General features: G+C 38.4%; 1 protein-coding gene across 2 annotated transcripts in view; it reads right to left on the bottom strand.

Annotated features, from left to right (window-relative positions):
- Positions 1-13,209, bottom strand: part of LOC117334054 (E3 ubiquitin-protein ligase NEDD4-like) — a 51,930-nt gene that overhangs the window by 21,829 nt on the left and 16,892 nt on the right. For both annotated transcript variants that reach the window (XM_033893485.1, XM_033893486.1), the window contains 7 exons: positions 12,661-12,780; positions 11,298-11,420; positions 9,166-9,220; positions 6,615-6,667; positions 5,901-5,966; positions 5,542-5,648; positions 3,038-3,160 (listed from right to left, as the gene is read on the bottom strand). In XM_033893485.1, the coding sequence (XP_033749376.1) occupies positions 3,038-3,160; positions 5,542-5,648; positions 5,901-5,966; positions 6,615-6,667; positions 9,166-9,220; positions 11,298-11,420; positions 12,661-12,780 (647 nt within the window). The remainder of the gene's footprint in view (positions 1-3,037; positions 3,161-5,541; positions 5,649-5,900; positions 5,967-6,614; positions 6,668-9,165; positions 9,221-11,297; positions 11,421-12,660; positions 12,781-13,209) is intronic.

Genomic DNA, 13,209 nt, shown 5'->3' with positions numbered 1-13,209 from the left:
GGCTATAATAAGGACTGGCGTACTTACGTTAATTATAAAGCTTGGCTATAATAAGGACTGGCGTACTTATGTTAATTATAAAGCTTGGCTATAATAAGGACTTGTGTACTTACGTTAATTATAAAGCTTGGCTATAATAACGACTTGTATACTTACGTTAATTATAAAGCTTGGCTATAATAAGGACGGGCGTACTTACGTTAATTATAAAGTTTGGCTATAATAACGACTTGTGTACTTACGTTAACTATAAAGCTTGGCTATAATAAGGACGGGCGTACTTACGTTAATTATAAAGCTTGGCTATAATAAGGACTTGAATACTAACGTTAATTATAAAGCTTGGCTATAATAAGGACTTGTATACTAACGTTAATTATAAAGCTTGGCTATAATAAGGACTTGTGTACTTACGTTAATTATAAAGTTTGGCTATAATAAGGACTTGTATACTTACGTTAATTATAAAGCTTGGCTATAATAACGACTTGTGTACTTACGTTAATTATAAAGCTTGGCTATAATAACGACTTGTATACTTACGTTAATTATAAAGCTTGGCTATAATAAGGACTGGCGTGCTTACATTAATTATAAAGTTTGGCTATAATAAGGACTGGCGTACTTACGTTAATTATAAAGTTTGGCTATAATAAGGACTGGAGTGCTTACATTAATTATAAAGTTTGGCTATAATAAGGACTGGCGTACTTACGTTAATTATAAAGTTTGGCTATAATAAGGACTGGCGTACTTACGTTAATTATAAAGTTTGGCTATAATAACGACTTGTATACTTACGTTAATTATAAAGCTTGGCTATAATAAGGACTGGCGTACTTACGTTAATTATAAAGTTTGGCTATAATAAGGACTGGCGTACTTACGTTAATTATAAAGTTTGGCTATAATAAGGACTGGCGTACTTACGTTAATTATAAAGTTTGGCTATAATAAGGACTGGAGTACTAACGTTAATTATAAAGTTTGGCTATAATAAGGACTGGCGTACTTACGTTAATTATAAAGCTTGGCTATAATAACGACTGGCGTACTTACATTAATTATAAAGCTTGGCTATAATAAGGACTGGCGTACTTATGTTAATTATAAAGCTTGGCTATAATAAGGACTTGTGTACTTACATTAATTATAAAGCTTGGCTATAATAACGACTTGTATACTTACGTTAATTATAAAGCTTGGCTATAATAAGGACGGGCGTACTTACGTTAATTATAAAGTTTGGCTATAATAACGACTTGTGTACTTACGTTAACTATAAAGCTTGGCTATAATAAGGACGGGCGTACTTACGTTAATTATAAAGCTTGGCTATAATAAGGACTTGAATACTAACGTTAATTATAAAGCTTGGCTATAATAAGGACTTGTATACTAACGTTAATTATAAAGCTTGGCTATAATAAGGACTTGTGTACTTACGTTAATTATAAAGTTTGGCTATAATAAGGACTTGTATACTTACGTTAATTATAAAGCTTGGCTATAATAACGACTTGTGTACTTACGTTAATTATAAAGCTTGGCTATAATAACGACTTGTATACTTACGTTAATTATAAAGCTTGGCTATAATAAGGACTGGCGTGCTTACATTAATTATAAAGTTTGGCTATAATAAGGACTGGCGTACTTACGTTAATTATAAAGTTTGGCTATAATAAGGACTGGAGTGCTTACATTAATTATAAAGTTTGGCTATAATAAGGACTGGCGTACTTACGTTAATTATAAAGTTTGGCTATAATAAGGACTGGCGTACTTACGTTAATTATAAAGTTTGGCTATAATAACGACTTGTATACTTACGTTAATTATAAAGCTTGGCTATAATAAGGACTGGCGTACTTACGTTAATTATAAAGTTTGGCTATAATAAGGACTGGCGTACTTACGTTAATTATAAAGTTTGGCTATAATAAGGACTGGCGTACTTACGTTAATTATAAAGTTTGGCTATAATAAGGACTGGAGTACTAACGTTAATTATAAAGTTTGGCTATAATAAGGACTGGCGTACTTACGTTAATTATAAAGCTTGGCTATAATAACGACTGGCGTACTTACATTAATTATAAAGCTTGGCTATAATAAGGACTGGCGTACTTACGTTAATTATAAAGCTTGGCTATAATAAGGACTTGTGTACTTATGTTAATTATAAAGTTTGGCTATAATAAGGACTGGCGTACTTACGTTAATTATAAAGCTTGGCTATAATAAGGACTGGCGTACTTACGTTAATTATAAAGCTTGGCTATAATAACGACTGGCGTACTTACATTAATTATAAAGCTTGGCTATAATAACGACTGGCGTACTTACATTAATTATAAAGCTTGGCTATAATAAGGACTGGCGTACTTACGTTAATTATAAAGCTTGGCTATAATAAGGACTGGCGTACTTACATTAATTATAAAGCTTGGCTATAATAAGGACTTGTGTACTTATGTTAATTATAAAGTTTGGCTATAATAAGGACTGGCGTACTTACGTTAATTATAAAGTTTGGCTATAATAAGGACTGGCGTACTTACGTTAATTATAAAGTTTGGCTATAATAAGGACTGGCGTACTTACGTTAATTATAAAGCTTGGCTATAATAAGGACTGGCGTACTTACATTAATTATAAAGTTTGGCTATAATAAGGACTGGCGTACTTACGTTAATTATAAAGTTTGGCTATAATAACGACTTGTGTACTTACGTTAATTATAAAGCTTGGCTATAATAAGGACTGGCGTACTTACATTAATTATAAAGCTTGGCTATAATAAGGACTTGTGTACTTATGTTAATTATAAAGTTTGGCTATAATAAGGACTGGCGTACTTACGTTAATTATAAAGTTTGGCTATAATAAGGACTGGCGTACTTACGTTAATTATAAAGTTTGGCTATAATAAGGACTGGCGTACTTACGTTAATTATAAAGCTTGGCTATAATAAGGACTGGCGTACTTACATTAATTATAAAGTTTGGCTATAATAACGACTTGTGTACTTACGTGGCTGAGTACTCAAACAAGCCATAAAAGGGGTTGAACATTTCCTTGGAAAGAAGGTAGAACCACTCCCGTGCCACACCTCCATAGTCCAGACCGGTATCACCGTCAAACTCGATCCATAACCTGTAACACAGTGTTATAGGGAGATTAATAATTTAATCAGAAATAAGCCTTCACCTGGTAATAAGTCAGCTACTATATCTAACATTTCTGGTAATAAGTGGGCTGCTATATCTAACATGTCTGGTAATAAGTGGGCTGCTATATATAACATGTCTGGTGATAAGTGGGCTGCTATATCTAACATTTCTGGTGATAAGTGGGCTGCTATATCTAACATGTCTGGTAATAAGTGGGCTGCTATATCTAACATTTCTTGTGATAAGTGGGCTGCTATATCTAACATGTCTGGTGATAAGTGGGCTGCTATATCTAACATTTCTGGTAATAAGTGGGCTGCTATATCTAACATTTCTGGTGATAAGTGGGCTGCTATATCTAACATTTCTGGTGATAAGTGGGCTGCTATATCTAACATTTCTGGTGATAAGTGGGCTGCTATATCTAACATGTCTGGTGATAAGTGGGCTGCTATATCTAACATGTTTGGTGATATGTGGGCTGCTATATCTAACATGTCTGGTGATAAGTGGGCTGCTATATCTAACATGTCTGGTGATAAGTGGGCTGCTATATCTAACATGTCTGGTGATAAGTGGGCTGCTATATCTAACATGTTTGGTGATAAGTGGGCTGCTATATCTAACATGTTTGGTGATAAGTGGGCTGCTATATCTAACATGTCTGGTGATAAGTGGGCTGCTATATCTAACATTTCTGGTGATAAGTCAGCTACTATATCTAACATGTCTGGTGATAAGTGGGCTGCTATATCTAACATTTCTGGTAATAAGTCAGCTACTATATCTAACATGTCTGGTAATAAGTGGGCTGCTATATCTAACATTTCTGGTAATAAGTGGGCTGCTATATCTAACATTTCTGGTGATAAGTCAGCTACTATATCTAACATGTCTGGTAATAAATGGGCTGTTATATCTAACATGTCTGGTAATAAATGGGCTGTTATATCTAACATTTCTGGTGATAAGTGGGCTGCTATATCTAACATGTCTGGTGATAAGTCAGCTACTATATCTAACATTTCTAGTAATAAGTGGGCTGCTATATCTAACATGTCTGGTAATAAGTGGGCTGCTATATCTAACATGTCTGGTAATAAGTGGGCTGCTATATCTAACATGTCTGGTAATAAGTGGGCTGTTATATCTAACATTTCTAGTAATAATAAGTGGGCTGCTATATCTAACATTTCTAGTAATAATAAGTGGGCTACTATATCTAACATTTCTAGTAATAATAAGTGGGCTGCTATATCTAACATTTCTAGTAATAATAAGTGGGCTGCTATATCTAACATTTCTAGTAATAATAAGTGGGCTGCTATATCTAACATTTCTAGTAATAATAAGTTGGCTACTATATCTAACATTTCTAGTAATAATAAGCCCGCTACTATATCTAACATTTCTAGTAATAATAAGCCCGCTGCTATATAAAACATGTCTACATTAATGCGCTCTTGGGAGTACTGGTGGAGGACCTCATTAATGCCCTCCTGGAGTACCAGTGGAGGACCTCATTAATGCCCTCCTGGAGTACCGGTGGAGGACCTCATTAATGCCCTCATGGAGTACCGGTGGAGGACCTCATTAATGCCCTCATGGAGTACCGGTGGAGGACCTCATTAATGCCCTCATGGAGTACCGGTGGAGGAACTCATTAATGCCCTCATGGAGTACTGGTGGAGGACCTCATTAATGCCCTTATGGAGTACTGGTGTAGGACCTCATTAATGCCCTCATGGAGTACTGGTGTAGGACCTCATTAATGCCCTCATGGAGTACTGGTGGAGGACCTCATTAATGCCCTCTTGAGAGTACTGGTGGAGGACCTCATTAATGCCCTCTTGGGAGTACTGGTGGAGGACCTCATTAATGCGCTCTTGGGAGTACTGGTGGAGGACCTCATTAATGCCCTCTTGAGAGTACTGGTGGAGGACCTCATTAATGCCCTCTTGGGAGTACTGGTGGAGGACCTCATTAATGCCCTCTTGGGAGCACTGGTGGAGGACCTCATTAATGCCCTCTTGAGAGTACTGGTGTAGGACCTCATTAATGCCCTCTTGGGAGTACTGGTGTAGGACCTCATTAATGCCCTCCTGGAATACTGGTGTATGACCTCATTAATGCCCTCATTGGATACTGTGTAGGGCCTTATTAATGCCCTCAAGGAATACTGATGGAGGGCCTCATTAATGCCTTCATGGAGTACTGGTGTATGACCTCATTAATGCCCTCCTGGAGTACTGGTGGAGGGCCTCATTAATGCCCTCCTGGATTACCGGTGGAGAATCTAATTATTCACTAAGAAACCTTATATCTTCCCTGTATATGAATGATGACAGTTTATGTTTCTCTCACCTGGTTTTCAAAATATCTGGCTTTTTAACACTCATGATGGCACGATAGGAATCTTCAAATATATTGTCCCTGCTTATCTTAATATCAACTTTATTTGGTACATTTTGCTGAAAAAAAAAAAAATATCAAATCAAACTTAATTAAAAGTATTACATCTTAATGAATTGTTTTTACTCTTAATAATTCAGCAACATATCTTTTAATTTAAGCAAAGGTAGAAATTCACTTTTACTAAAAATAAAGTAATATCTCTTAAAAAATGTTTTTATCATGTTTTCAATACACTGATGCTTTATCATGTTAATATAAAATTCGCTAGAACGGCAAGGAAGGAATCTTAGTGACAGTGGCAGACTCACTGGTTTGCGTAACTTTGATCTGAAGTAGTCATATTTCCTCTTGTAATCCCTGGAATACGGTACTGCCTGTAAAATTGACAACACATTTTCTGTCAGGACAAAATGAATACCTTTATCGGTACAGATCAGCTGTTTAACGTCAGCCTCATCATCACACTCTTTATTTAACGATTGATGGCCTGATCCCAAGGACAAGACATCATTTAAATGTTCTTCAATTAGAACTTGACAAGGATTGAAAGTTAAACATTTCTGAGTAACACCAAGTAGCCTATTTACTCAAAGAATACTTGAAGGTTTTTTATTTTTATAATCCTTTCAACAGATATTTGAGAGTGAGGAACAACTCCATTGGTTTCACTAATAATAAATTAAAATTATCACCAAACCCGAAACATTCTTTCATATAATTCATATACATTCTTCAAATCATGTTCCAGGCGTGGATCCAGGAATTTGAAATGTGGGGGTTCCAGAAATTTAGTGGTAATGCGAGCACCATAGATGCAAGCTGAATTTTTTTTAGCATGGGGTCTGGGGGTCAAAATTTCGGTAATTGAAATGATAATAGCAATATTTCGGGGGGGGGGGGGGGGGGGGGGGGGGGGGGGTTGGCATAGGCTTTTTTTTAAGGCTATGAAAAAATTTTCCTCATTCAAAAAAAAAAGGGGGGGGGGTTGGCTGTCCCATGAAATTTCTAAAATTGAACCTTACCTGACCTCCAAGCTTCTGTAACCGTGGATCTTCCCATTGAGTGGTTTTGGTTGCTGTGGAAACAAAGTTTATTTGTGATGGTAGGAACATTAAACTTCAAGTTAACAAGAGGCCCATGGGGCCTGTATCGCTCACCTGGTTGGATTTGACCAAATGTCAAAATAATGTTCATGTTCAATTTATTCATACGCATACTCTCTAAGGGACTGAAAGACCCTATGGATTATTTTTACAACCTAATTGTGTTTGAAGAAACTAAGTCCCTTAGGCTGGGGAAAGACCCTTGGGCCTCTTAGACTCCGCCCCTCAGGCCCCTGGGTGTTCAGAGTAAAATTTATACAAACTCTGTTCCCCTCCCCCCAAGGATGTTCCTGACCAAATATGGTTCTAATTCATTCATAACTTTATGACTTGTAGCAATTTAAAGACTAATCTCTATTCCCCTATTTGGCCCCGCCCCTCAGGCCCCTGGGGGTTCAGAGTAAAAATTTATACAAACTCTGTTCCCCCTTCTCCCAAGGATGTTCCTGTTCAAATTCATCCATAACTTTATGACTAGTAGCGATTTAAATGATTAACCCTATTTCCTCTATTTGGCCCCGCCCCTCAGGCCCCTGGGGATTCAGAGTAAAAATTTATACAAACTCTGTTCCCCTTCTCCCAATGATGTTCCTGACCAAATTTGGTTCAAATTCATTTATAACTTTATGACTAGTAGCGATTTAAAGGATTAACCCTATTTCCCCTACTGGGCCCCACCCCTAAGGCCCCTGGGGGCCAGACCAACCATTTATACAAAATTGGTTTCCCTTCACGCAAGGATGTTTCAGACCAAATATGGATCAAATCCCTTTATTCCTACGGAAGAAGAAGGATTTCAAAGAATTTGCTATATTTCCCCTATTGGGCCCCGCCCCTAAGGCCCCTGGGAGGCCGACCCACCGTTTATACAAAATTGGTTCCCCTTCACCCAAGGATGCTTCAGACCAAACATGGATCAAATCCCTTTATTCCTGCAGAAGAAGAAGGATTTTAAAGAATATGCTATATTCCCCTATTGGGCCCCACCCCCCAGGCCCCTGGGAGGCCAGACCCACCGTTTATACAAAATTGGTTCCCCTTCACCCAAGGATGCTTCAGACCAAACATGGATCAAATCCCTTTATTCCTGCAGAAGAAGAAGGATTTTAAAAAATATGCTATATTCCCCTATTGGGCCCCACCCCCAGGTCCCTGGGAGGCTAGACCCACCGTTTATACAAAATTGGTTCCCCTTCACCCAAGGATGCTTCAGAACAAACATGGATCAAATCCTTTTATTCCTGCAGAAGAAGAAGGATTTTAAAGAATATGCAATATTCCCCTATTGGGCCCCACCCCCCAGGCCCCTGGGGGGCCAGACCACCGTTTATACAAAATTGGTTCCCCTTCACCCAAGGATGCTTCAGACCAAATATGAATCAAATCCCTTCATTTCTACAGAAGAAGAAGGATTTTAAAGAATTTGCTATATTTCCCCTATTGGGCCCCACCCCTACGGCCCCTGGGGGCCAGACCCACCGTTATACAAAAATGGTTCCCCTTCACCCAAGGATGCTTCAAACCAAATATGAATCAAATCCCTTCATTTCTACAGAAGAAGAAGGATTTAAAGAATTTGCTATATTTCTCCTATCGGGCCCCGCCCCTAAGGCCCCTGGGGGGCCAGACCCACTGTTTATACAAAATTGGTTCCCCTTCACCCAAGGATGCTTCAGACCAAATATGAATCAAATCCCTTCATTTCTACAGAAGAAGAAGGATTTTGAAGAATTTGCTATATTTCCCCTATTGGGCCCCGCCCCTAAGGCCCCTGGGGGCCAGACCCACCGTTTATACAAATTGGTTCCCCTTCACCCAAGGATGCTTCAGACCAAATATGAATCAAATCCCTTCATTTCTACAGAAGAAGAAGGATTTTAAAGAATTTGCTATATTTCCCCTATTGGGCCCCGCCCCTAAGACCCCTGGGGGGCCAGACCCACCGTTTATACAAAATTGGTTCCCCTTCACCCAAGGATGCTTCAGACCAAATATGAATCAAATCCCTTCATTTCTACAGAAGAAGAAGGATTTTAAAGAATTTGCTATATTTCCCCTATTGGGCCCCGCCCCTAAGGCCCCTGGGGGGCCAGACCCACCGTTTATACAAAATTGGTTCCCCTTCACCCAAGGATGCTTCAGACCAATATGAATCAAATCCCTTCATTTCTACAGAAGAAGAAGGATTTTAAAGAATTTGCTATATTTCCCCTATTGGGCCCCGCCCCTAAGACCCCTGGGGGGCCAGACCCACCGTTTATACAAAATTGGTTCCCCTTCACCCAAGGATGCTTCAGACCAAATATGAATCAAATCCCTTCATTTCTACAGAAGAAGAAGGATTTTTAAAGAATTTGCTATATTTTTCATCAAATCAAGAGTGGATCATGAAAGGAAAACAGTTTTTAAGAAAAATGAACATTTAACAGTATTCAGTTTAGATACAATTTGCGTAATAAGAGAAACTTACAGTGATTAATGTAGAAAACTCTGCCGTCAGAATGTGTTCTCTCTTCCCATCCGGCCTGTAATTACAGCAAAACATCAGTTTTGTGAAAAGTTATTGATATAAAGTATTAAAACAAAAAAATGTAAAATCATTAACCTCCGCTAAAATGATCTTTTACTGATATCTTACTGTGGTAGTGGCTAAAGGTAAACACACTTACTGGGGTAGGTATCTTGACTTACCGTCCACGACTTGGGTACACACACTTACTGGGGTAGGCTGCTGGTATCTTGACTTACCATCCACAACTTGGGTAAACACACTTACTGGGGTAGGCTACTGGTATCTTGACTTACCATCCACAACTTGGGTAAACACACTTACTGGGGTAGGCTGCTGGTATCTTGACTTACCGTCCACAACTTGGGTAAACACACTTACTGGGGTAGGCTACTGGTATCGTGACTTACCATCCACAACTTGGGTACACACACTTACTGGGGTAGGCTGCTGGTATCTTGACTTACCATCCACAACTTGGGTAAACACACTTACTGGGGTAGGCTGCTGGTATCTTGACTTACCTTCCACAACTTGGGTAAACACACTTACTGGGGTAGGCTGCTGGTATCGTGACTTACCTTCCACAACTTGGGTAAACACACTTACTGGGGTAGGCTGCTGGTATCTTGACTTACCGTCCACAACTTGGGTAAACACACTTACTGGGGTAGGCTACTGGACACACTTACTGGGGTAGGCTGCTGGTATCGTGACTTACCATCCACAACTTGGGTAAACACACTTACTGGGGTAGGCTGCTGGTATCTTGACTTACCATCCACAACTTGGGTAAACACACTTACTGGGGTAGGCTGCTGGTATCTTGACTAATTACCATCCACAACTTGGGTAAACACACTTACTGGGGTAGGCTGCTGGTATCTTGACTTACCATCCACAACTTGGGTAAACACACTTACTGGGGTAGGCTGCTGGTATCTTGACTTACCATCCACAACTTGGGTAAACACACTTACTGGGGTAGGCTGCTGGTATCTTGACTAATTACCATCCACAACTTGGGTAACACACTTACTGGGGTAGGCTGCTGGTATCTTGACTTACCATCCACAACTTGGGTAAACACACTTACTGGGGTAGGCTGCTGGTATCTTGACTTACCATCCACAACTTGGGTAAACACACTTACTGGGGTAGGCTGCTGGTATCTTGACTTACCATCCACAACTTGGGTAAACACACTTACTGGGGTAGGCTGCTGGTATCGTGACTTACCATCCACAACTTGGGTAAACACACTTACTGTGGTAGGCTGCTAGTATCTTGACTTACCGTCCACAATTCAAGTAAACAAATTTAGTGGGCGTGGTTCTAGGTAACTTGACTTACTGTCCACCAATCAGGTAAACAAACCATTCTACCATGTTTGCTATGCAACGCCAGTTTTGATTGGTTTAAAACCATGTATTATTTTCCAATAATACACGCTCGTGCCAATAATACACGCTCGTGAGTCACGGCTGTTACAATTTTATATATCTAAAATTCACCATCTTTATAAAAGGTTACTATAGCCGAGAGGGCTAATGGGTTAGTCTTTCAATACATTTTTATCACGACGCGAGTTCGAATCCTACGGAGGCCTCCTTCTTTTTTCCTTTTTTTTTTTATTCTTTTTTTTTAATTTTCAAAATCAATGCCATTTGATAGATGCTTTTGATCGTAGTACTGTATTGCCTGTATATTTCATCAACAAATAATGCAATACTCAAGAAATAAATTACAAGGTTTTCTCGGGGTTTCTTTGCTGTTTTTCTATTAGAAAGAGGTCGATCTCAGAACTAAACAGTACATGGTAGAATAGAAATAATCAACTTTGACTCGTGTATTGTTGCAGGATATACAACTCGGACTCGGATATTTTGCAATTTTAATTAATAACTCAGGCCTGCGGCCTTCGTTATTAATTTAATTGCAAAATATCCTCGTCCTCGTTGTATATCCTGCAACATTGAGTTATTAATTAAAATTAATTAAAATTAAAACAATACACGAATCATCGTTAATTATTTCTTAAGTAATGGATTCAAGGTTTTTGCTCGGTGATCCATGTTAAATGTAGGACTTACAGGTAGAGGTCCCAGGTTGACGAGAAGGTCTTCGTTAGAGGAGGCCCTGGTGACTACATTAGGCATTTCTCCGTGCTGGCTCCTCATACTGGCTGTCCTTGTTGTGGCTTTTCGTGGATCCTCCTAAACATTAACATTATAGTGTCACAGTGAGGTCAATACTACCACAGAATTCCAGCAGAGACAAACATCACAATGGACACTGTCCATTAGTAGTGGCTCATTGGGTTTACCAGGTAATGGTACTTTGATAGAAAGCATGAACCAGAAACCTTTTTCACTGTCACACGTAAAAAAACAAGAATTCCACGGAAGTGGAGGTGTCGCCTGTGTATGCGAATAATTAAAGGGTCATAACTCTTTAAAATTAGGACTTGAAAAAATAAATGGCTATAACTCTTTTAAAAACTTGCGAAAGACTTCCCATGAAATTTTGAATTAATTCCAGTAATTAAAGGGCCATAACTCTTTAAAACTAGGACTTGAATAAAAAAAAACAATAACAAACTTGTCCACAGTATTATGGTAACGAACATTCTATTTTCGCAAAAAAAATTAAAGGGCTATAACTCTTTTAAAAAGGTCCGAATAAATTTGGTTAACGAACTTGTCCACAGTATTATGGTAACGAACCTTCCCATGCAGTTTCAAATTAATCCAGTAATAATTATTCAAGTTATTGAGTGGAAACCATTTTCGCAAAAAAATTAAAGGGCCATAACTCTTTTAAAATGGTGCAAATAAATTTGGTTAACGAACTTGTCCACAGTATTATGGTAACGAACCTTCCCATGAAGTTTCAAATTAATCCTGTAATAATTATTCAAGTTATTGAGTGGAAACCATTTTCGCAAAAAATTAAAGGGCTATAACTCTTTTAAAAAGGTGCGAATAATTTTGGTTATCGAACTTGTCCGAGCTATCATGGTAATGAACCTTCCCATGAAGTTTCGAATTAATCCGTTCTAAACTACTAAAGTTATCGCACGAAAACCATTTTCCGGACGACGCCGACGCCAACACCGACACCGACGCCGCCGAAAAGTAATACCTATAGGTCTCCTTTTTCAAAGGCGACACAAAAAGTCTTTGCTTCAAAAATGATCATCCATAATTTTTATATCAAATTTTGCCTTTTTAACAACAATATCAAACCAAATTATATCAGCTTATACTAATACCCTAGGTAAAAGACGAGTGTGGTACCACTGTGCCACCCCTACCACCCAAATATTACACATGTTTCATTTAGGGATTGTCAATCCTAAAGAAAACCATTGATATTTACAATCTTGGGTCAAGCACTTTTTCATGCCATATCCTCACCATTTGACCACATCCTTGTACCAACTCCTGAACTTACCCATGTGGTTTTCATAGTGTTGTGATCGATGAAGAAGACCCGGCCATTCGGAGCCATACCCATCGCCCAGCCTGGCCCTAGTGGCTCCTCATCTGTGTCTCCGCCTGTAGCACTGGCTTGCTGGCAACACAACACCACAATAATAACACAATTGTACAGTGTGACCTATATAACTGTGAAAAATTACTTTCAAATCCTTTATCAAGACTACATCTAGACATATTGTAATTATTTATCAAGACACAATAGATTAAGAATTGTAAAATTGAAACAACATTTAACATATCTGATTTCCACATCATAGAAACACTCCATATTTCATCTGCTAGGACCTTGAATTTTAGCAGATTGTAGAAGTACATGGACCTGTATATTGAAAGATTGCGACAACAATTAACAACACTTGTTAGTGTAAAATTTGCTTTGAAAAAAATACAGATGAAAAAGTCGATTGAGATGACAATGACAAACTAGCCAAGCCAAAAAATAGTGATATTATTACATTGGTATTGAGAATAACTTCACATTGATCATCAGAATTTCTATAAG

Source organism: Pecten maximus, chromosome 9 (genome assembly GCF_902652985.1).
Source record: "Pecten maximus chromosome 9, xPecMax1.1, whole genome shotgun sequence".
Taxonomy (NCBI): domain Eukaryota; kingdom Metazoa; phylum Mollusca; class Bivalvia; order Pectinida; family Pectinidae; genus Pecten; species Pecten maximus.
Note: the sequence above shows the minus strand (reverse complement) of the source record. Positions and strands in the feature narration are given on the sequence as shown.